The sequence below is a fragment of the Neoarius graeffei genome, chromosome 11, assembly GCF_027579695.1.
Source record: "Neoarius graeffei isolate fNeoGra1 chromosome 11, fNeoGra1.pri, whole genome shotgun sequence".
Lineage (NCBI taxonomy): Eukaryota > Metazoa > Chordata > Actinopteri > Siluriformes > Ariidae > Neoarius > Neoarius graeffei.
The window spans coordinates 29,532,851-29,557,803 of record NC_083579.1 but is presented as its reverse complement, the minus strand read 5'-3'; the positions used below and the strand labels follow the sequence as shown (position 1 = coordinate 29,557,803).

At 38.4% G+C, this 24,953-nt stretch overlaps 1 protein-coding gene across 1 annotated transcript; it reads right to left on the bottom strand.

Moving 5' to 3' along the window:
* Positions 1 to 1,234: 1,234 nt before the first annotated feature.
* On the bottom strand, positions 1,235 to 21,617 carry galcb (galactosylceramidase b). The gene is made up of 17 exons (XM_060933702.1): positions 21,421 to 21,617; positions 19,339 to 19,407; positions 19,192 to 19,255; positions 18,981 to 19,094; positions 17,744 to 17,883; positions 17,288 to 17,326; positions 16,909 to 17,039; positions 15,855 to 16,010; positions 10,065 to 10,189; positions 9,841 to 9,968; positions 9,654 to 9,743; positions 9,475 to 9,564; positions 5,864 to 6,008; positions 3,370 to 3,550; positions 2,817 to 2,980; positions 2,431 to 2,507; positions 1,235 to 2,347 (listed from the first exon to the last, which is right to left on the bottom strand). The coding sequence occupies exons 1-17, from the start codon at positions 21,562 to 21,564 to the stop codon at positions 2,204 to 2,206; spliced, it is 2,001 nt and encodes a 666-aa protein (XP_060789685.1). The 5' UTR covers positions 21,565 to 21,617; the 3' UTR covers positions 1,235 to 2,203.
* Between the last annotated feature and the right edge of the window lie 3,336 nt (positions 21,618 to 24,953).

Sequence of the window (24,953 nt, the reverse complement as noted above, 5' to 3'; positions counted from 1 at the left end):
GGCTCGCTGCCTACGCCGAGCCTCCCTGGGACTAGACAGTAGCGGAGGCTGTATTTATTTATGCATATCTAGCACAACAACTTATTCCTTTACATATACTCAAACACAGCACAAGAAAGGGTTCAACAACAGGCAATCACAGCAGCTTGGTGAAGTTCTAAATCACATCGGTGTCAGACCTATGGGCCTACCCCCCCTTTTTTTTTCTTCCTCGGATCTGCATCAATCTCATTATTGACCTTTAGCGCTCCCAGTTGACGGAAATCTGTCGTAGCGACGGAAAACTTTAATCCATGAGAATAGTTAAAGAAGAATAAAGTTAATGTTTTGGAATGGCCAAGTCAAAGTCCTGACCTTAATCCAGTCGAAATGTTGTGGAAGGACCTGAAGCGAGCAGTTCATGTGAGGAAACCCACCAACATCCCAGAGTTGAAGCTGTTCTGTACGGAGGAATGGGCTAAAATTCCTCCAAGCCGGTGTGCAGGACTGATCAACAGTTACCAGAAATGTTTAGTTGCAGTTATTGCTGCACAAGGGGGTCACACCAGATACTGAAAGCAAAGGTTCACATACTTTTGCCACTCACAGATATGTAATATTGGATCATTTTCCTCAATAAATAAATGACCAAGTATAATATTTTTGTCTTTGTTTAACTGGGTTCTCTTTATCTACTTTTAGGACTTGTGTGAAAATCTGATGTTTTAGGTCATATTCATGCAGAAATATAGAAAATTCTAAAGGGTTCACAAACTTTCAAGCACGTGTGTGAGATTTTTATATATAAAGTCATGCCAATATGGCCATACTTTCTGAAACATATGGGTATTAATTTGTTACTTGTAAGCTTAAGCCAACAGAGAAAGTGTGAATTTGGGGCCTTTATTTAACAGGCCAACAGACATAGACCGATAGAATTAAAAGGAACTGGAATTAATGGTATTAAAAAAATTACTTTCTTGATTGCACCGATTTTACAGTAGCAGGTAAATCATTAGAAACCCATCTTTATTTATTTTTTAATCAGTAGGTCCTTCAAACATCCAGATTCAGAATGATGATATTCAAGTTGTTCATGATCCATGTTTTCTTCAATCAAAAATATTTCGGAGATCACTCCGTTTCTAAATGAGACTTTTTAAATTATATTTTGGCCAGTTTCCTGAAATTTGTTTTTATTTATTTATTTTTAAATCAATCAAAACTGATAAAGTCTGAAATCAAACACTGTACATACATCAAGATATTTTAATATTTTCAGTTAAGGCATTTCATTTGCAAAACATTCAACGGACACTCTGTATTTCAGTGCAATTTACACACCTCTCTTGCTCACACAGTCAGTGCGTTTACATGCACATAGAGAAAATCGAATTTCTGCCGTTGCTCGACTGAAATCGAAGTTCTAAATGCCATGGAAACACCTTAGCTCGGCTGAAATTGAACCGAACTTGATTTCTCGTAATCGAGCTACACGACCTAGATTATGCGATTTTTGCCGAGCTACTTAGTGCATGTAAACCCTATCGAGCTACGTAGTCGAGCTGCTTACTTCAGCACTGCCCCTTCCGGAAGTGACGAGTGACGAGACCACAAGCGGGAAACACAACAGCCTCGGTCGGCATGACAACAGTAGTAGCGAGCAGCAGAAGAGGTCAGGAGGAACAAACGAAGAAGAGAAAATGGCGAGCAGAAACGTGCACTTCTGGAGCAATGAGGAGACAGAGTTCATGCTCATTCAGCTTAAGGAGTTGAATACATTAAAATTCATGGACAGGAGAAAAACACGCAATGGAGAACACGGAACTGATAACTTTGTTTACACTCTTGAATAGCTCTTCTTCATGACGACAACCGGAAGTGTACCAACACGATGGGGGCGTGTAGCGCCACCTGTGGCTCGGGTGCACAATGCACCTCATAACAATAGCTCGATTTGCTTGTGTGCATGTAGGATTGGATTTCTCTGGCACCCCTGCTGGGACCCTTAGCTCGATTACCGACAGCAGCTCGATTTGGATGTGCATGTAAACGCACTGACTATTTCATCAGTAAGTTAAATCACACCAGTGTGATGCCAAACTGGATTTTTTTTTTTAATTAAAAGAGGCAACCTTGTAAAAAAGTTAAATGTCTCAGTATTTCCAACTCAATAATCCTCATGTTATTGTTCTTCATAGAAAATGAAGACTAGACTGTGCTGTTACTCTGCTTGCACTGCAAAGTTATCAAACTGAGCCAATTCGAACGTCCTCGTGCCGATAGCCGCCCATCCATTTTTAGGTGTCAAAATGATTGCGTCCTTCCACAGCATGTAGCCGTTCAGCTCTCCAGAAGCAAAATAACCCTGCAAATAAAGACAGTCACAGACTCCATTTGAGGATTCTTTTTTTTTTTTTAATTCAAATAGATAAACAAAAATCAACAAACCTGGATGGTCAGAGTCAGAGTGTACCAAACATGAGCTCTGGTTCCGGACAACCCCTCAGCCAGGACACTTTGTCCACCTGTCAGATTGAAAGCATTTATTAATAAAAGTTCTTTATTTATTGATTATAAATTTGTTTGTATTGTATTCTCCCCCCCATATCAGATCTGTCTATATTGACAGTTCATATCTGTAACTGTATGTGCCCTCCGGCATCTGTCTTATTACAAGAGGAACATGATGTAGCTGTCGTGATTATTCACTCTGACTGTGCCAGGATGAAATTAAAAAGGCATCTCAAATGCATTCAAATTCTAAAACGTACTGTAAAGTCAGTTATAAACAGTGATATGATTAAAAGGACAAAGCATTTTTCCCCCCCTCTTACTGAGGTCATTGGTGACTTTGTATGTTCCATCAGCGAACACCCAGAAGAAGATTCCCCGTGCGTTTCTGATCGATCCTCCTCCTTTATCCACTCTCGCTGCCACAAACACACCTCCGGTGTACTCGTTCTCCATGTACACTTCACAAGAGACGCTCAGATTCTGCCTGCAAAAAATAAAGCTCTTCAGATCATCAGGGGCTTCTTTTGTTTTTAAAAAAATAAAATAAAATAATCCTCTGCTACAGATAATGTACTGCATACAAGCCAAAGATGAAAAGAGGCTTTAAAACTGCACAAATGTTAAAATGTTAGGATGCACATTTTTTTTTTCACCTCATGACCAATCAGATGGCAGGCTAGAGACAAACTGCTATAGTAAAAGAGGAATAAAACACTTTGGGACATGATGTTAACAGTAACTGCTTCATGTCAGGCTATATCTCTGCACCCTGCGGTTGATTATTTTCCTAAATCAGCACACCTCCTCTGTACTTGGAGCACATAAAGAAGAAACAGACCGAGCAGCTCAGTAACCAAAACTCTGAATACACACCAGGTATAATCTCCGATGACACTGACTGTTTGATCTGCATCTGCTGCCCACGTTACCGGCCTCTGAGTGAGCACCTGACGCAGCGTGTAAACGTGAGCGCCGGCATCCGTCAGGTTCATGAAGTATTCAAACACTCCGGTCTGATCAGCAAAGTGTGGCGCCTCAGAGAAGTACGGGTTCCCTTTTAGAAACAGGAAAAGAACACCACACTATAGGAGAACACACACTGGCCACTTTATTAGAACACCCATCCACTTGCTGTTTTATACAGGTATCTAATTAGCTGATCCCTTGAGAGCAGCACAATGCATCAAATCCTGCAGATACAAATCAAGAGCTTCAGTTAATGTTCACTTCAAACATCAGAATGGGAAAAACTGTTCTCAAAGTGTGAGTTTCTTTCACTGTGGCATGGGTGTTGGTTTGAGCCAGATGGACTGGTTTGAGTATTTCAGAAACTGCTGATCTCCTGGGTTTTTCACACACAACAGTCTCTAGAGTTTACACAGAATGGTGTGAAAAACAAAAAAACATTGTGTGAGCGACAGTTCTATGGGTGGAAACAAACACCCTGTTGATGAGAGCTCAGAGGAAAATGGCCAGATTGGTTCAAGCTGCCAGGAAGGACATCATAACTCATAGCAACTCTTTACAACTGTGGTGAGCAGAAAAGCATCTCAGCATGCAACAGCAGAACATTGGGTTCCAGTCCTGCAGCCAAGAACAGGAATCTTAGAATCAAGAAGAAGTTCCTATTAAAGTGGCCAGTGAGTGTATTCCAAACCTGAAAATGTTTCTATAGCAACTGGGATTTAGATGGTGAACGCGCTACATAATCAAAACCTAACAGTAAACAAATTAAACATTTGTCAACAAAGAAAACTGTTGCAATAGTGAATTTTTTTTTTTTTTTTGATGTTTAACAATTTTGGAAGGAGTCTCCAGTGTTAATGCTTCATAACATGGGTGAAGCTATAACTTCACGCATGTCACAATTCACCTGATTCACAAATATTGGGTTCACAGTTTGATCCCCCCCCATTTTTATGCCTCCGCCACCTTAAGGTGCAGGAGGCATTATGTTTTCGGGTTGTCCGTCTGTCCGTCCGTGCATGCGTCCCGAAACCTTGTGAACAGGATATCTCAAAGGCTAATGAAAGGAATTTCACCAAACTTTCACAATTTGTGCGCTTTGAGACAAACATGAACTGATTAGATTTTGAGGTTGAAAGGTCACAGGTCAAGATTACTGTGAGGTCAAATGTCCATCCCCAAACTTTGTGAACACCATATCTCAAAGGCTAATGAAAGGAATTTCACCAAACTTTCACCATTTGTGCACTTTGGGACAAAGATGAAATAATTAGATTTTGAGATCAAAAGATCTAAGGTCAAGGTCACTGTAAGGTCAAGTGTCTGTCCGAAAACCTTGCGAACACAATATCTCCAAGGCAAATGAAAGGAATTTCACCAAACTTTCACCATTTGTGCACTTGGGGACAAACATTAACTGATTAGATTTTGAGGTTAAAAGGTCACAGGTCAAGATTACTGTGAGGTCAAATGTCCATCCCCAAATCATAACTTAATAAGGCGTGTAGTCTACCAGGCGGAGGCATCCCCATCGATGCCGTTGGCGTCGAGTTCTATCTAGTTTAAAAAGAATTTTATTACCAAAACTGCAACATTTATTTTCCTATTCATCAACTTGAATATTCCTTTTGTTTAAAAAAAAAAAAACCCACACGACCCTTATTTTATTTTCTTAATAACCAACAATCATTATTTCACCCACATTTGTAAATGTTGGAGTAAAATATAATAGCTTATTAACTAAAATATTCCTTTTATTAAAATTTTTTAAAAAGTTAACAAATAGGCCTTTTCTTAACTTTTTACGAACATTTCTACTACCTTATTTTCTTTTCTGTTCAGCTTTCAGCAGTCTGTAAAAAGAAAGCTCTGATTTTTTTCTTAAATCTATTTGTAGTCAAATCACACAGCAGCTCTCTCTCATTTTAGATCCTTTTTTGGTGCGTTTTTGTGGCAGTATAGCTGTGCTACCTCCACCTAGGGTAAAGTCACGTGTATTCCTGCTATTGTACGTTATCAATCCTCTGCTGTCTAAACACAGTTACAGCTATGAAACATTACGGAGCCTGATAATAATCGGGATTCAATTTTTAATTTCATCGATTTGAGTAGTCATAAATTTGTATCACGATTGATCATTGCATGCCTATGTAACTGAGCATGAGGACGGGAACCATCTTTTCATAGACTTGTTTCCCCCCCATATTAAACTTAGCTAAAAGTGGGTTAGAAGTATCCTTTAATTAATAATAATAATAATAATAATAATAATAATAATGAATTAATTTCATATGTAGGCTGTGATCATGCAGATAAACCAAGTCCAACTGCCAAGGCATGCTTATATGACAGATTTGTATACAAAACCAGAAATTAACGAGAAAGAGACACAAGCACGTACTGACATTGAAGTCGTCTGTATATTTTTTAGGGAAGGGAGCGGAAGGAGGAGGCTCTGGGTAACTCCCTTTATATCCTGTGGTAATGGTGGTTACTGTGTAAACTTCATCAACATCAAGGTCCAAGCTGAAGGTCCCATTAGATACCTGTGATGGTCAGATTTCATTACAGCACGTTATATCTACAAATCTTTCTGAACTGATAATTCAATAAATTGAGCTATTTTTAGGGTTAGTACTTTCAGAGAGCTGTTTGAATGTTAAAAGAAATTTACCTCAAATGGAGTAAATCCTCAAATATAGTCAGAACTTGTTTAGAGTCTGGTGTTTGCTTCTTTAGATTTGCACTGGATCTATGTGGCTGTAGCTAACAAGTCGCAAAAGTGTCTCGTCCATAAATTATTAAAGAAATAATTACGTCCATAAATACTTAAAATCACCATTAAGGTACATTTCAGCTTAAATACATTTTTCAACCTTATTTACCATACAAGTTGAACCACATCACCGCCACCACCACTATCATCTGTATAACTAAGCTTTTTTTAGGACAATTTCAAATTCCTGGAGAGGCCAAGGACATGAAGCGACAAAATTGTACCGGGGGGGAAATAGGCAGATCAGACGCTCGCTGGATGTGGTGTGAAAACTGTGCATGCAGACGCTCATCTAAGTTTCCAAATCTGTCACTGCTTAACTCTTGAATATTTTCTATCGTGAATACGATCATTAAAAAAAAACAATCTCTGCTTTTCAAAAAAATCTCTCATTAAGATTTGTTCAATACTTTGGGAGTAACGGCAGGCTGAAGTTGGTACAACAGAGTAAAAACTCTGCTCGCGTGACATCGGGAAACTGCCAGTGCTTTTTGAGTCACGGGAAAGCGCTCAGGCTCTCTCGCTCTCTCTCTTTTCTGATCAGTTTCCGAATGGATTACTCATGAAGATCAATCAGATAACTTTTACAGGGATGTTCTCTCGCCATCACTGTTTCTGATGAAGAATTCAGCAAAAAATTTTTCCATCTGCTAGTTTTGATTCATGGGAGACTTTGAAGTGAGTTTTCATAGCTTTACCTGCTTATTTTTTCCAATCAAACTGATTCCTGTAAATAAATAGCCAATTTAGAATATAACTGGTTATTTTGATGAAAAATACTGAGATCTCAGTGGTCGAAATGATATTTTTAAAACCTGGCAGTTAGAAACACAAGGTGACAATTTCAAGTCAATTAATTGGAATTGTTTATTGGATGTGGCTGACAGTTTTTTTCGAGGTTAGCCTTAAACTGTGAATATTAATCGAAATAATCATTTATATTCTTTCAGATCAACACTAGTAGGCACTACTTAGAAATACAAAAGGCCTACAGAGCACAAAGAGGGTATTAGAAATAATCTTTTATGACTTTATTACTTTTTTATTTTGATAGTGGTAGATGTGAATGACAGTCAATGCTTGTTTATGCATATTTTATAATTAACATTGACTTCTTTGTGATGTATAAATGAAAGCTAAGATCAGCTTTATATTGCACAAATAAAGCCAACTGGTGAAACTTTTAAGAGTGTAACGGTTTAACGGTTTTACCTAATTAGCATATTTAATACTAAATTAAACACTAATCTGCATAATTGTTTTTTACTAATTTTTCAAACTTTGTATTCTTCAGTATACAACCATCTATGTGCCTGCCAATTTCCATGCAAATATCTTTTTTTTTTTTTGGGGGGGGGGGGGGGGGGGGGGGTGTTAAGAAAAAAACATTTGATCTCATTGGTTAATGAGGCTGATTTTGGACCATGTGATCCTCATACAGAATATTATGGCAGTTTTCTAAAAAATGTAACCGTTTTTCAATCTTTGATTTGTAATATCTCAAGAACGGATAAACATTTGAATTCTGTAAAAGGTATGTTGTTTAGCATTCAATTCTGAATTCAACGAGACCAGATTCAAGTGATTCGGATTAAATTTTCACCTGATATGTCTAGAAAAATTATTATCCAAGATGGCTGCCTGCATAGTGTTACAGTGTCCAGCTACATTATGAAGTTTTGTTCAGGTTCAAAGATCACACCAAGCCCCAAGGTATCCTCGATCACATCAGAAAGGTTATGGTTGTGACAGATTACTCGGTCTACTACTTGTTAGTTAGTCAGCTCCAGAATTATTGGCACCCTTGGTGAAGATGGAGGGAAAGGGGACGGTTATGAAAAAAGTGTGTAATTAATTCATTGAATTGGACACTAAAAATTAGTGCTGTCAAGTGATTAAAATATTTAATCGCGATTAATGTCGTGACAGTCATAGTTAACTCGCGATTAATCGCAATTTAATCGCACATTTTTGTCACATAAAAAACCATTGTAATTCTCTTATCAGCATAAAAAAGTGCATGGGCTTGCTTTGTACCAATGGTTTTTTTTTTTATTGCAAAGCATAACACGTCTTGACACAGCCACTGCAAAGTGAAACCTAAGCCGAGCACCGGCGCGGGGCTAGCAAGAGAACTATGAGTGAAATGATCTACTGTTGAATTATCCATCTTTTTTTTTTAATCTCCGTTGTTCGTTGATAAATATTGCATTGAATCTGATCTTTACTGTTTCAGCTCACTTAACACATTTTGTACTTTTACACTTTCTGCCTGTTGATGCGTCGCGCTGTCCAATCAGAGGCGGCCAAATTTGCATATTACAGGAAGGATTTCTGGGATAGCATTGAGTTTACAGTTCAGAGGGATCTGGCTTCTTTAGACGCTGTCTTCTTAAAACTGAATAAATATTTAAAAAGAGCCAAATTAGCCAGTCTTTTGAACGGCTCTTTTCAAAGAACGGATCACAAAGATGCGGATCCCATCAAAGAGCCATAAATCCCATCTCTACTAGCGCGCCCTGCCCGCGCTGGTTCTTTAGGGGGGGGGGGCAGAGGACTCTGGCTGTGCGGGGCGTGGCATTACAGTCTAGCTGCTATCGGTTTTCTAAGCAAAGTCGCTGTTCCAAGTTCCTGGCAGTTTCAAAAGCTTATGAAAAACCTACATCATGTCACAGAGCGTTAATCTCGCGATAAAAAAAAATTATCGCCGTTAAAATTGAGTCAAGTTAACGCGTTAATAACGTGACATTTTTGACAGCACTACTAAAAATATGACAAACTTAACTGAAAAATTATTCTAAGATTTAATAAACAAAATAATTGAAATGGATGCATCTTGCTATTTTGCAGCAATCATCTGCTTTATGAACGTTAATTTTATTCGCTAGTCATCATGTTTATGAATGACTAATGGGAGTTTGACTTAAACATAGAAGTAAAATAAGTTTAAAAAAAAAGACCATACAAAAAAGTACATAAAAGTAAAATATAAACATGGGCGCTACACTTCAGTTACATTTTGTTGATAAGAATTTCTAGGGCTGATAAGAAGAGATGTTTTATTGAATTTTTTTTTTTTATAAGGTTAAAGGTGCCAATAATTCTAGAGTTGACTGTACATTCGTCTCATAGCTCTAGTGCAAAAGTTAAAAAGCAAACCTCAGCTACATTTGTGTGAAAATTGGAAGATTTTTAACCCCCAAACATTTAATCAGTGTTTACTTAAATTACTTTACCTTCACAGGATCAAGTTTTTGAAAGAAGACGGGCTTTTTCGTCTTGAAATCAAACTTCGAATGCCATACTTGCAGTTCACTAACTGAGGCCTGCAGGCAAACCAGAATTCTCTGTATAAACAAACAAACAAAAAACCTGAATTGACAATGTAAATGACTGAATGTTTGATAATACGTACAAACGACCCCTTTAAAGAGAACGTCGCTTTCTGCGGTGTGACGTTATAACGACGCAGAGGAGGCCGGATGCACACAGAGTGATTGTGAGTCTGGAGAAGAAAAAACAAACAAAAAATTAAATAAGTTAAGGTAAATTACAAAAAACGCTACCTTCTGAGCGGAGTATCCTGAAAAGAAAAATCGTACCATTGTCTCTATTACTATAGTCAGGTTTCCATTCTGATCTGACAAAGCTACATAAGTCCCACCGTACGTCAGGTGTCCGACAGTCTGCAGATATTTCCATCCAGGCTGAGTAAACTGTGTGGTGTGGGCTAGATGACGACGACGACATCAGAGGAATATACTTTTAGCATGCATGTTAGCATGCTGATCTTTATTTCTGTTAAATAAAGTGTACAATACAGCACCTGTTATCCAAATGGGTGATTCCACAACATAATTTCCACTCCATGGCTCTTGAGCAGTCATCAGCCCATCTCTGCCAAAGGGAAGATCCTGATAGTAACTGGCCACCAGGTTCCAGGAAATAGTGCTAACAAGACACAGAGTCAGTATTAAAGTATTTAGAAATCAACCCCAAGCCTCATTTTACTGCATACTTGTATTACATGTAATGCTCTAAAGTGAAACTGAAGCATTCTGTACATCAGCAGCCCCCCGCCCCCCAGTATAACGCAGAATAACATTTAAGCTAAATACACAGCACATGATAGTGGACTAAAAATGGATGAAAATACACCTCAGTGACTAAACTACTTTAGTATAAATATGTAGGTGATTATAGGAAATCGTGCACACTGACTGGTCGACAGATTCGGACTATTTCTCGATAATCACCTCGAGCGACTTGGCAAAACAGCGGCCGATCGCTTCGTCACCGTAAGTGAAGAAGAATTACAAATTATGAAAGAAAATTGTGTCCGTAAAAGCACTAAAGATGTTACGAAGTTTGGTCTAAAACTATTCAAAAGGTAAAGTAGAATTGTGATTCATTTTATCGATTTCAAAACACAAAAGTATGTGACTCGGTGTAGATAAGCGATAAGTCTGCGCCGCGCCGTTATTACATTTGCATGCTGTCCTTGAAGACTGAATTTAAAAAAAAAAATAAAATCACATGCATTTATACTAAAACAATTATCCACCTCAGGCTCAGTGAATATCGGTGACTTATACATACAGGCGACTTTTTCAATGGAATAAAAACGGGTTCTATTCCCTTCTAGCAGGTTTCATTCATTTGGTTTGATAGTATGCAATATCATCATATCGCTTATCCAACATATATTACCCAATGGAAAATGAGTGGTGAATATGGTTTACGATATTGCATGGTTGTCAAGACAACACGTCGGACCTGATGCGAATATTCAATGAGAGTTTTCTGCTGTGCATGCACAGAAGCATTTCTTTGTTCGCCGGGGAAAAAGAGAGACATGCAACACCTGAAAGGCTACCAAAACTTCATTAGATATTGTTCACGGAAATTTACAAGCAGTGGTGAACCGTTACTATTAGAGCTGGGACTTGAGCTCAGCAACAACTTGGACACACCAAATCAGCGACAGGGCAAAGGATTTTGCAAGGGATAAGCAGCAGGGTGCCAGGTCGTTCCGTTGTGAGTAGTTGTCGATGTTGATTTTAAAAGTAAATTACATAGGGAAATGAATACTTAAGTCCGAGTGGAAAAATACTGTGGCGAGCATGCGTGGAAGAAGAATCCAGAGACAGAAATCTTAGTTTCTCGGTCGTTAGCTTGGGCTACTTGCTCTCGATAGCACTGGCTTGATCACTTTATTAGCATTCACTAACACTACTGATGAACGCTACACTGGCTGGAAGGTGACTTCACTGATGCGCTGACAGCGCCGACTCACAGGTAAGCTAGTGCTGGCCTTCAAGAATGCTGATATGAAGAGTGTAACAATAATAGCTTTTTTGTTTTCATGGTACATCAGATATATTCCATTCAGCTAGCATGAGTCTGAACAAGTCGAATAGGAGTTCAATATCATGCTAGCTGAATGGAATATATCTGATCTACCACTCAAAACGACAGTTGCTACCTGCCCCAATACACAGTCCTCCTCAATCTTCTTTTTCTACAAATGAGGACATGGAAAAATCCTCAAAGCTGTAATTCATGAATGGTCCACTCCACATACAATGTAGGTCTCCGTTTGATCACAAAACAATAAAGGTTTCCTGAACAAACATTTCATTAACTTCAAATCAATATTCGTGTCCCCTGCTGCCGATTTTCTGAATTGAGCCAAAATGTTTTGTCTCCTCCGCCATGATTGAAAATCACGTGATTGCATTCCTGTGCACTGATTGGCCAAAGCTCGAATGGTATTCGTGAACCTTATGCACCGTGCTGTTTTACCGATCAGAATCCCACAATCAGCGCGCCCAAATAAACTTGAGAATAATGACTTGAAGCATAAATTTAGACTTTGTGTACTACTTGTTTAATTTCCAACCCTTCCATACCATGACATGGTGTGTTGTGAGCCTTTAGTCCTGTTTTTGTTACTCATTTTGACAGTACACTTTTAAAACATTGGTGTGTGATTTCTTGCAGATGAATTCAATGTCACTCACCTTTCAACCAATCAGCATGCAGCAACAGATCATGTGATTTCCAAAATGGCAGCACCGGCGGAGTAGACCACTGAGCTCTACATAACGTCTGGAGAGCTCATAGCCTATTCCTCGCTGTAGAGATGAGTGAAGCCATCTGGCCGCCATTTTAGATCGTGTGTATTTTGCTTATGTGTTTAAAATCATTGCATCTGATCAAATTTGCCCCAAGAAAAGGATCTCTGTAATTTTTTCCCCCTTTCATTACCTCCTTATTTTCTCAACTTTACCCACATTCCTGACATCTCTTTATAGCGCTCCCCTTCATTGTTATTTTCCTTTTCCAATCCAATCTCTGATCTTTTTTTTTTTGAACGGCTCCTTCATGACTATAATTATTTCAACGGAGATTATTTCAGTTTTTCTCTTATACAGTGTATGTTTCTCTTTCATACAGTTCTTCCTTCCTTTTTATTTATCCATATATTATACCAACACAAAGGCTGTACAATACTTCGTTTCTATTTAGGACAGTTATTGAAAGAGGATTATTTGCTCATGTTATTTGCCATTTTTACTTCATTCTCACAGGCATGTCTTACAGGATTTATTGGTCGCAAGCTGCATGAATATTGTGACACTGAATTATGTGACCAATAAAGACTGTAAGACATGACTGAGACTGAAGTGAAAATGGCAAACATGAGAAAATAATCCTGTTTCAACAACTGTCCTAAAAAGAAAAAGTATTGTACAGCCTTTGTGTTGGTATAATAGATAGACAAGAGAAAGATACATTGTAAAAGAGAAAAAGTGAAATAATCTTCCCAAAGATATAGTAGGAAAAAAAGCAGTTCAAAAAAAAAAAAAAAGATCAGAGACTGGATTGAGAAAGGAAAGAAAAAAAACCCAAATAACAGGAAAGGACAACGTTATAAAAGATATGTAAGGAATGTGGGTAAAGGTGAATAAATAAGAAGAGGTAATGAAAGGAGGGGAAAAAAGGTCAGGAGACACTTTTCTTGAGGCAAATTTGATCGGATACGATGGTTCAACACATGCCAAATACATGCGATGTGAGTGGTAAGATGGCAGTCAGATGGCTTCACTCTGACGAGCCTATGAGCTCTCCAGATTTTATATAGCGCTCAGTGGAGTAGACTGGCAGCTTTCTTCTTAGTTGGAGGGGGCAAAAATCGACCGTTTGGATCAATATCATCGACTTGAATTGAATAACGTGTTGGGCTGAGTAATCTTTGATTCATGATCAAAATAAGGTTGGTAGACTGGCTGTGGAACCAGCAGTTTATGAACTACATGACTTCTAACAGGGGAACCCCCAGCTTTGGGATTTTTCCATGTCATAACTTGTAGGAAAAGAAGATCGAGGAGGATTGTGTATTGGGGCCGTTAGTGACTGTGCTCAAAGCCAACCAATATTATTTAAATAATAACCTAGACTTTGTCTCGGTTATTACTCACCTGGTATTAAATATTCAGATTTTGGTCTAATGTTATGTATTTTGAAGTAGGATATTTAAAAAGTTACTCTCTCTCCATTTGGCATATCACAACAGTGACATGGCCGCTCTGATGGCGTTTTCTCTCAGCTTCTAGGGAAATTACAGTAGTGGTTTCCCTCTGCCTGCTACTGGATTATAGAGGTTTTCTCCCCTCACCATTCACGCCTATGGGCAACTTGGAGTAGCCAGTTAACCTAACTGCATGTCTGAACTGTGGAGGAAACCGGAGCACCCGGAGGAAACCCACACAGACACCACACAGAAAGATCAAACCAAGAACCTTCTTGCTGTGAGGTGACCGTGCTAACCACTGTAGCACCATGCCATCAAGGTTAGACTACCAAAGAGAAAAACAAAAACATATGCATGGAAAAAAAAAAAGCTATAATCTAAAATGTCTGTGAACAGACGTTTCCAATTATGTTTTAAATAGTAACAATATTTAAGAACTCTGTATACAGTGGTGCTTGAAAGTTTGTGAACCCTTTAGAATTTTCTATATTTCTGCATAAATATGACCTAAAACAACATCAGATTTTCACACAAGTCCTACATAAATGTAGATAAAGAGAACCCAGTTAAACAAATGAGACAAAAATAATATACTTGGTCATTTATTTATTGAGGAAAATGATCCAATATTACATATCTATGAGTGGCAAAAGTATGTGAACCTTTGCTTTGGGCGGCACGGTGGCGTACGTGGTTAGCACTGTCCCCTCACAGCAAGAAGGATCTGGGTTCGAACCCAGCGGCCGGCGAGGGCCTTTCTGTGTGGAGTCTGCATGTTCTCCCCGTGTCTGCGTGGGTTTCCCCCACAGTTCAAAGACATGCGGTTAGGTTAATATGGGATGACCTTGGGCTGAGGTGCCCTTGAGTGAGGCACCTAACTCCCAACTGCTCCCCGGGCGCTGTTAGTGTGGCTGCCCACTGCTCTGGGTATGTGTGTGTGTGCTCATTGCTCATGTGTGTGTTCACTGCTTCAGATGGGTTAAATGCAGAGAGGAAATTTCACAAGTGTGTGATGAATAAAGTTGTGCTTTCTTTCTTTCTTTCTTTCAGTATCTGGTGTGACCCCCTTGTGCAGCAATAACTGAAACTAAACATTTCCGGTAACTGTTGATCAGTCCTGCACACCGGCTTGGAGGAATTTTAGCCCATTCCTCCGTACAGAACAGCTTCAACTCTGGGATGTTGGTGGGTTTCCTCACATGAACTGCTCGCTTCAGGTCCTTCCACAACATTTCGATTGGATTAAGGTCAGGACTTTGACTTGGCCATTCCAAAACATTAACTTTATTCTTCTTTAACCATTCTTTGGTAGAACGACTTGTGTGCTTAGGGTCGTTGTCTTGCTGCATGACCCACCTTCTCTTGATTCAGTTCATGGACAGATGTCCTGACATTTTCCTTTAGAATTCACTGGTATAATTCAGAATTCATTGTTCCATCAATGATGGCAAGCCGTCCTGGCCCAGATGCAGCAAAATGGGCCCAAACCATGATACTACCACCACCATGTTTCACAGATGGTCTTGAATTTCCTCCATTTGTGCACAATCTGTCTGACTGGATTGTTGGAGTCCAAACTTCCACAAACGTGTTGTGAAGATCAGACTTTGATCGATCCCTGTTCTTTAAATAAAACAGGGTGCCCACTCACACCTGATTGTCATCCCACTGATTGGAAACACCTGACTAATTTCACCTTCAAATTAACTGCTAATCCTAGAGGTTCACATACTTTTGCCACTCACAGATAATAATAATAATAATAAAATATTGGATCATTTTCCTCAATAAATAAATGACCAAATATAATATGTTTGTCTCATTTGTTTAACTGGGTTCTCTTTATCTACTTTTAGGACTTGCGTGAAAATTGGATGATGTTTTAGATCATATTTATGCAGAAATATAGACAATTCTAAAGGGTTCACAAACTTTCAAGCACCACTGTAATTTCAGTCTCTGACTGTCCAGATACATAACATTGTCCCCTAGAGGGCACTGATTACAAGGAAATTGCAAATGCAAGTTCTTTGGCTTGGTCACCAGGATGAGTGCAAGATATAAGAAAAGCAGCCATACGCAGACATCCTGCCGTTGACGTAGTTCCAGTTGAGGATTCGCGCCCAGCAGCCTCCTCCCACATCATTGTTGAAGGTGCTGTAGTCTTCAGAAGACCACAGCTGCTTCTTCAGGAACAAGGCTTCAGGTACGGTGGTTGTTCCAGGATAATGAGCACTGCACAGAAGGCATGTTTTAGAGTCCATATACTGTACAAGTCAATCTATGGACATTTGTTCATATACAGTACGCTCATGTGATTTTTGTCAGGCAGTTAGATAACATAAGACAATGTGAAAAGTCTGTTTCGTAGACGTCAAATCTCTGATACGGGCTCAAAGACACACCGTCATACAAAACAACTGACATGAACCATTACTGGCCATTACTGCCCAGCATCTCCTGCTGTTTCTCAAAGCCGCCTCCTCCTCTTATAGATTTGACTTTGTCCGTTACAAAGCACTGACACTGGAGACTCCTTCCACGAAGGTCTCCTTACAGTAAAGCTTACCCCATCAGAGATATATTTTTACAAAGAAAACACTTAAAATAATTAGCTTTAGATTATCATCATGTAAAGTCTGCCATACAAGTCAGTGTGAATATAAAGTATTAGAATAAGTGCATTAATTAATAAAGCCTGTGATAATAAAGCCAGGACTACTGTCAGAGTTCAACAATATTACTCAAGATTAATTTCATGGCAAGTTCTTGAACATACATTGCAAAGCAGATACTGAAATTTTCTTCTTGAAAAATGAGCCAACATTCAACAAACCATCTAGGACTTTTAGAACGTTTCAAGAAAAAGCTTTTCTAGAGGAAAGGATGCTGCTACTCCTTATTAGCTCCTTGATATTAATGTACTTTGTGTGTGAGGTTTTTTTTTTTAATCTCATTATCTCTAGCCGCTTTATCCTATTCTACAGGGTCGCAGGCAAGCTGGGATAGGCTCCAGCTTGCCTGCGACCCTGTAGAAGGATAAAGCGGCTAGAGATAATGAGATGAGATATCCATCCATCGTTTCTGTTCATTCATGTTTATTAACAGGAGAACATTGGAGTGTGTGTCCTACCCAAGCACATCCACAGCACTCCTGAGTTCAGGATCCAGAAGCACAAATAGTGTGATTGGCTCCCACAAGTTGTCACTGGCGATGATTTTGACTCTCTCCAAGCCGCTCTTATCCAGAGTGTAGCGCAGGATCTAATGAGGGAACAGCAACAGAGAGGAGGAGGGAAAAGCATGTCACACAATTATTCACAATAAAACAAAGCAAAAGACAACTCCTTAACATTTCCCAAACTCTTTTCCTATAACAAGGTGCTAGTGTCTAATCTTCCAGACTGGATTCCATTCTACTCAACTATACCTCATACAAAAACTGTAAAATACTCTGACGCGTACAAACTCTGCTGCTAGAGACACAAGTAGAATTACAGGGAGTTGCTTACCTTTATATATTTGCTGTTAAAACTCCTTTCATTCCATATCTGTGTAAAAAATAGAAAACAATTCTACAACTACAACAACAAAAATTAATTACAGTTTTGTCCACCAAAAATTTTCCCAACTTTGACAAGTTTAGATTTTCAGCAAAAACGTAAAAATGTTTATCCAAGAAGCTACCCTGTTCCTCATGATCTGGTATCTATTTATTATAAATAAATAAGCAATTTTTTTTTAAATCCAGCATGTTTTATACTTTTTCATCCAGTGTCCGAATATTTGGTTTCCACTTGCCAAGAATTTTGGCGAAACAACAATTTTGGCCACCAAGAGTTTTCAGCAAAAATTTTCCAATTACAGATTAGTCCAACAGTGCAGTACACCAAATTTCAGCTTGATCAGACTTTCCTAACAATAATAATAATAATAATAATAATAATAATAATAAAAATAATAATTACCCCAACATAATCAATGTCCAGGTCATGGTATTGCTTCGCTCCAATAATCCAGGACACAACATAAGACGCCGTAATATCAGGATAGTGATAGGGCCAGTTGTCCCCATGACCCACCCATCCAGGAAACGCCCATGGCAGGCCTACATCACATCAACACCAAGTCACATGCCATTATTTAAATCATCTCTATGCATAGATAGTTTAGTTTCCAAAGAAATATATCAATAAACAGGTGTGTAATATCTCACTTCTCAACATAGACTTATTCTTATATTTTAAAACCGCATCACAAGTTCATTTGCCACATAACAGTTTCAGAAAAGTGTGATAAACATGCAGAGGTCCCAAAATTGCTGACAAGAAAATCCTGGTAGAGAGATTACATAAAATTCCTTATATTTTTTCCCAGCTTTGCACCAGGTAAAGGTATGAAAATAGAAAAGGGGCAAAAAAAAAATCAGCTGTGAATGCTCATTAATAAGAAGCAGTCCCTCCATTTTTACTGACCAAAAATATCAATCCTACCCACTTGTTTTCTATTGGTTCACAAGACCAAGGCACAGGTCAAAGTTCAGCTAGACAACACTAACACAAAGTGAAAAAGCAAATACCCCTCACTGCAGAACAAAAAGTCCATGGGGTGGAGTCAGACCTCATCCAGCTCCTCCTACACGAACAGAGCTGGGCAGAGTTGATATAAATAAATAAATAAATAAATAAATAAAGAAGGGGTGGAGTTTTTTAAGCAGGAGGAGTCTGTTCAATGTGTTGTTTTGTATTCGACAGCATTGTGTATGCTTATAGGAGTGCTTGGGTCAGATCCGGATCCAATGTTGGGACTTTCGGTCCTGCAGTGAGGACTATTGCTAAGAAAAGCACTATCAGAAGGGATTTTTGACATCCCATGTCCTTTCCCCTTCAGTAAACTGGATTTTTTAACAAGTGTGGGGTTTTTTTTTTCCATGTTTGAGCACTGCTTTCGGTGAAGAAGGAAACAAACACATTTTCAGTTATCTTCCTTATCTGCATAGCATGTGCTCAAAAATAGTAAATGCGATAGTGAAACCTTAAATATCAGTACCCCTGAATATAATGTGTAAAACTGATCCTCTGACTCATAAATAGCTTTTCAAAAGCAGAATATATTTACAGTTTTACAATATTGTAATATGATCAAACATTACTGTAGTTACTGATATCAGTGAATGCCTAATCAAATCATTACTGTGTAATCCACCTATCAGTGTGATGTTAGGATTCCTCTTCTTTGCCTCTCTCATCAGCCACCACTCGTATCCCCTGAAATAATTCTCATCGTTCGGATAGTGCATGTGAGACGGCTCTGTACCATCTGTACAGAAAACAATACAATGTAGTGTGGCAAAGTAACGTCTTTCCTGCAATTCATCTCCAAATTATTTGTTTGGTTACAGGGTTTGGAAATCTACCTGTCGTCTGTGCATCACCTCCAATTTCAACTTTTAGGATTTGTAAAGAAGCTCCAAAGTTGGGCTAAAAAGGGGAAAAAAAATATAGGAGAATGTTAATGACATGTACTTTTTGTTAAAATGACTCACACATTACACAGCATTTACCTTGAAAAGGTAATCCAGAATTTGACTCCTGTATGGCTCAGCATAGCTAACCAGTAGGCGAGATGTTGCCTGCAAACAGATTAATCATAATGAGCTATATGCACACACTGATCAGCCATAAAATTATAACTGACAGGTAAAGTGAATTACATTAATTATGTGGTTACAGTGGTACATGGCAGTGGGTGGGATATATTAAGCAGCAAGAGAACAGTCAGTTCTTGAAGTTGATGTGTTGGAAGCAGGAAAAATGGGCAAGCGTAAGGATCCGAGTGACTGACAAGGGCCACATTGGGATGGTGAGATGGCTGGGTCTGAGCATCTCCAAAATGGCACATCTTATGAGGTGTTCCCAGTATGCAGTGGTTAGTACCTACCAAAAGTGGTCCAAGGAAGGACAACCAGTGAACTGGCGACAGGGTCATGGGTGTCAAAGGCTCACTGATTCACGCAGGATATGAAGGCTAGGCCATATGGTTCAATCCTACAGAAGACCTCCTGTAGCACAAACTGCTGAAAAAGTTTATGTTGACACCTTTCTGTTTTAGCCAGCATTAATTTTTTCAGCAGCTTGTGCTACAGTGGCTCATCTGCGGGACTGGACTATATGGGCTAGCCTTCAAGAACCAACTGTTCTCTTGCTGCTCAATATATCCAACCCACTTCCAGGTGCCACTGCCATGGCATATTCAATGTAATTCACTTGACCTGTCAGGGTTTTTAATTTTAAGGCTGACCAGTGTACATCTCTAAGTGTCAATGTTACTGATAACAATAAAAGTATATACACTGTCTTCAAGGAAAAACTACATTTGAGTTTAAGTTTTGTGTCTTTTCATCAATGCTTTCACATCAGTTAACCTTACCCACAATGAGATTTATCCCTCACTTAATGTCTACTTCAAGAGAGCGATGCAGCGGCACTTTAGTAGTCTGTCCATTAGGGTGCATCAGTTGCCGCCTAAAAATGAAAAATTCCTCCGATCATGATGCATTTTTGTTTTTATGTTCCTTTTGGTAAGAAAACACACTGGGTGAAATATTTTGACAAAATTCAAAAGTTTAATGGTGGCACCAGGAGCTCAAAGTTATGGAAAAAGCTGCTATTTTATGACTTTTATGACAAAATTTCGATCACTTTTCATGAAACATTATGGCACCTTATAGAGTATACCAAATATCTTAGATACAAATTTTTAGTACATATTCTAAATATATTATCAAGCACAGTTTGAGTTTTAGCTGTTCATTGAATCATTGTTCAACTACTTTTAAACAATACAAATGTATTATGAATCACATTAATGCTTCTCAATCCCTTGCAAAGGTTCTTAACATGATCTCTGGGTCACAAGAAATCAATAAATGGAGTCCAACATTGTGATTCAAACCTTACGCGAAAACATAAAATAAGCGTTTTTTGGCAAAAAATGAACCTCAAGGTGCCACCATTAGACTTTTGAATATGGTCAAAAAATTTTACAGGATGTCTTTATTGGTGAAAAGGAACACCCAAACAAAAATGCATCAGATTTTATGAAAGTGAGGGCAACTGATGCATCCTACTGTCCATCTCTCTCTCTCTCTCTCTCTCTCTCTCACACACACACACACACACACACTTCCTCATGTGTACACTCTGTTCAAACAGATCAGCTTCCAAAGCTTTATTGCAATCAATGCCAACCCTGAAGTTCTGCTCTAACAAGTTGTGGAATACCTGGAGTAGAATTTTCCTTGAACATGAACAGAAATATCTCTTGCTGTTTACAATACAAATGTACACCACAAAAACTAGATAACATACAAACACAATATATAACAGGCCGACAGATGTTTCCAGATGCGTCCTGTGTCTGAGTAAGGAACTTAATATGACACAGTGTATGAAATAATCAGGCAATAAAACTTTTCAGTAATTGGAAGTGTGCACTTCCTGACATTTCTCATCTTCTGCTGATTAGGAGTATTAACTTTTCTGTTTTATGCATCTCATATTTTACAGTGAAGTCAAACTAAAAATGATCATATAATGCACAGACTGGCAGCTTTCAGTGAAACACCAATAAAAGTTCCTCTTACCCCACCACCACTCAAACCCCCAATACCATCAAATGTCCGTCCAAATCCACCACCATCATCTATAAAGTAGGTCTCATCACCCAAACAAGCAAAAACACAGAACGAAATGAACAAAAATACAACAAGGTTTGTTTTCCTGCTCATTCTCTCTCATTATGCTGCTTCAAACGAATCATATGACCGCTACTTCCGCAATGACACCAGTCGGCAAAACCACGCCCATTTCCCCCCCTTACGTCATCTGACTCACATTCATTGCGGAAGTAAAAGTCTCTTCTTGGCCTGGTCACTGATATATAAACACAACTTTACACTGCAAAAACCCGGCTTACAAAAACAAGAAAAAAAAGTAATACAATGAGGAATATTTTACTTAAAATAAGCAAAATTATCTGCCAACAGAACAAGAAAATTTGACTTGGCAAGATTTTTAAAAACAAGTAAGAAACCCCACAGATGTCTTAAAACTAGTGTATTTATACTAAAAACAAGTAGATTTGTACTACTCACTTTAACATGCTAGATACTTTGTCCCCCACACTGCAAAAAATTATTTCTTGTTGAAAGAAAATATCTTTAATATGGGTGAATTTATCTATTATTTCTTATTAGAAGTTTACTAGAACTCAAATATAAGATTATTTAGCTTACTTTGAGACGCTTTTACTAATGTCAAGCCTTAAATTTTCTTATTCTATTGACAGATAATTTTGCTTCTTTCTAGAATTGAATGCTTAAAATGAGCAAAATTATCTGCCAATAGAATAAGAAAATTTAAGGCTTGAAATTAGTAAAAGTGTCTCAAAGTAAGCTAAATAATCTTATATTTGAGTTCTAGTAAACTTCTAATAAGAAATAATAGATAAATTCACCCATATTAAAGATATTTTCTCTCAACAAGAAATCATTTTTTGCAGTGCAGCCAACAGTTTGACTATTTCATCTGGGCATATTGGTGTGCTCTGTTTAAGTAAGTGTTTATACTAACTGAGACCGCCAAATAAATCAATCAAAACAACAAACCAATCCATTTTGTAGCCTATTTTTGTTGCCAGATTGACAATACAACAATTAATTTAATTTAGTTATCTGTTTTGTGTTAAGAGATTAAAAGAAAGGATAAGATGCTTGAAATAAGAAATTCTGACTTTGACAAGCTTGTCATGGTTAATATAACACCGATGAAATTATGGTAATTCTCATTTTAAGACAGAACTTACTCATAACCAGTAATAAAATCTCAATAACAAGTTATAATACCTTAAGATAATTGAGGGAAAAATGCTTAAAGTAAGTGAAATACTCTTACACAAAACCTGCCTGGAAAGGAGAATTATCTTGGCAGACAAATAACAAGCATATTTTGTCTTGATTTAAGATATTTAATCTTGGTTAGATTTTACTTTTTGCAGTGTAGCCCACAAAGATTTTATATTTGGAACAATAAGCATATTTTATTAAAAAATTTCTGTTGTTTTTGATGCCATCCCTGCGGGCATAATTTCTTTATTTAGAGGCCTTAAGGGTCAGTTATATGACCCTGTCGTGCGTGATGTTGCTGAGACTAATGTTGGAAGAAGTTGCTTTTCAAATCATAAGAATTCAAACAAAACAATCCGTCAACTTTTCCAACAAGAAATCACCACTGTGCCACCTTCTTTATCATTCTGGTCTAGTTATGTAGGGGACATTTGCTGGGATAAAGTGTGGCTGCTACCGCATAAATTCTGCTTGACTAATAAGGTCAGAGAGATTTCTTTTAAGTTGATACATAGGTTTTACCCAACCAACCACTATTTACAGAAACTTAAAGATATTGATGTAAACTGCACCTTTTGGAGGGATCACAGAGAAACACTTGAACACTTATTTTGGTCATGCTCTCATACAAAGACATTTTGGTCTAAACTATCAAGATATATTATAGATTCTGTCTACCCTGATTTTGCTTTGAAATGGGAAAATGTACTCTTTGGTTTTGTTACTCAAGACAGGAATGCCACTTCTGAGTTTTACTTACCTCATTATCATTTTAGCCAAACATATACACAAGTCAAAATTTCAAAATGTTAAGCCAACCTTTATTGAATTCTCCATTTATGTAAATCATTATATAGCGTCCATCTCTTGTTCTCTTAATAAGAAAGCTGTGAAGTCTTATTCCCTTTTTGTGCTGTACAACGCATTCATGTAATTTTATTTATTTTCCTGTTTCTATTGCTGTTTATTTGTTTTTCTACTATTATTTCCATGCCATAACCCCTGGCAGACTGTTATATATATTTTTTATACAAAATGTATGTAATGATATTTGACAATAAAAAAAAAAAAGTCTCTTCTTCTCCTGTCAGGTTTTATAGCAGTTTACAGGCAAAGTGTATTACCGCCATCTACTGGACTGAGGTGCAATCAAATGGATGTCATTTCATTTCATATCTCATCTCATCTCATCTCATCATCTCTAGCCGCTTTATCCTGTTCTACAGGGTCGCAGGCAAGCTGGAGCCTATCCCAGCTGACTATGGGCGAAAGGCGGGGTACACCCTGGACAAGTCACCAGGTCATCACAGGGCTGACACATAGACACAGACAACCATTCACACTCACATTCACACCTACGGTCAATTTAGAGTCACCAGTTAACCTAACCTGCATGTCTTTGGACTGTGGGGGAAACCGGAGCACCCGGAGGAAACCCACGCGGACACAGGGAGAACATGCAAACTCCGCACAGAAAGGCCCTCGCCGGCCACGGGGCTCGAGCCCGGACCTTCTTGCTGTGAGGCGACAGCGCTAATCCAGAGGTGTCAAACTCGAGTCCCAGAGAACTTCAGCACTACAGAGTTTAATTTTCAAACTCATTTAACACACCAGATTCCACTCCTCAACTAATTCCCAAGACATTCATGGGCTGAATTTGGAATGTTAGGAAAAATTAAACACAAATCCCTGTTGGGTTACATGGCCCTCCAGACCCGAGTTTGACACCTCTGCGCTAACCACTACACGACCGTGCCAGCACAAACTAAATCCTATTTGCTAATTTTGTTTCTTTGATAAATGTTATCATAGCACGAGTGATGTTTCCTAACCTAGGCTCACCTAATAAGGTGTTTAAAGAAAAGGCTTTCTTAACTGCGTTCACTTCCCTCTTCAGTTTTTCTCTTTGTCTGTAGAATTTTAAGGACCTTAAAAGAACATGATCTACATCCTCTCTTACTCCACAAAGTTCACATTTTCCAGATGGATGTTTGTTTATAACGTATAAGCTGTTATTTAATCCAGTATGGCCTATTCTCAGTCTTGTAAACCAAACCTCCTCCTGTTTGTTTGGGTAACTAGGTTTGATACTTGAGATATCTTTTTGTATATTATATGTGTCTACGGGCGGCACGGTGGTGTAGTGGTTAGCGCTGTCGCCTCACAGCAAGAAGGTCCTGGGTTCGAGCCCCGGGGCCGGCAAGGGCCTTTCTGTGTGGAGTTTGCATGTTCTCCCCGTGTCCGCGTGGGTTTCCTCCGGGTGCTCCGGTTTC

Bases quoted from the DNA above. Each gene is read 5' to 3' on its own strand.
- galcb (XM_060933702.1), bottom strand. From the start codon at position 21,564: ATGAGCAGGAAAACAAACCTTGTTGTATTTTTGTTCATTTCGTTCTGT. The intron at 17,884-18,980 runs GTGGATTACACA...GATGTGATGTAG, and splicing joins TCCTAACATCACACTGATAG to GCCTGCCATGGGCGTTTCCT. The intron at 9,969-10,064 runs GTGCTGTATTGT...GTCGTCATCTAG, and splicing joins ATCACCCATTTGGATAACAG to CCCACACCACACAGTTTACT.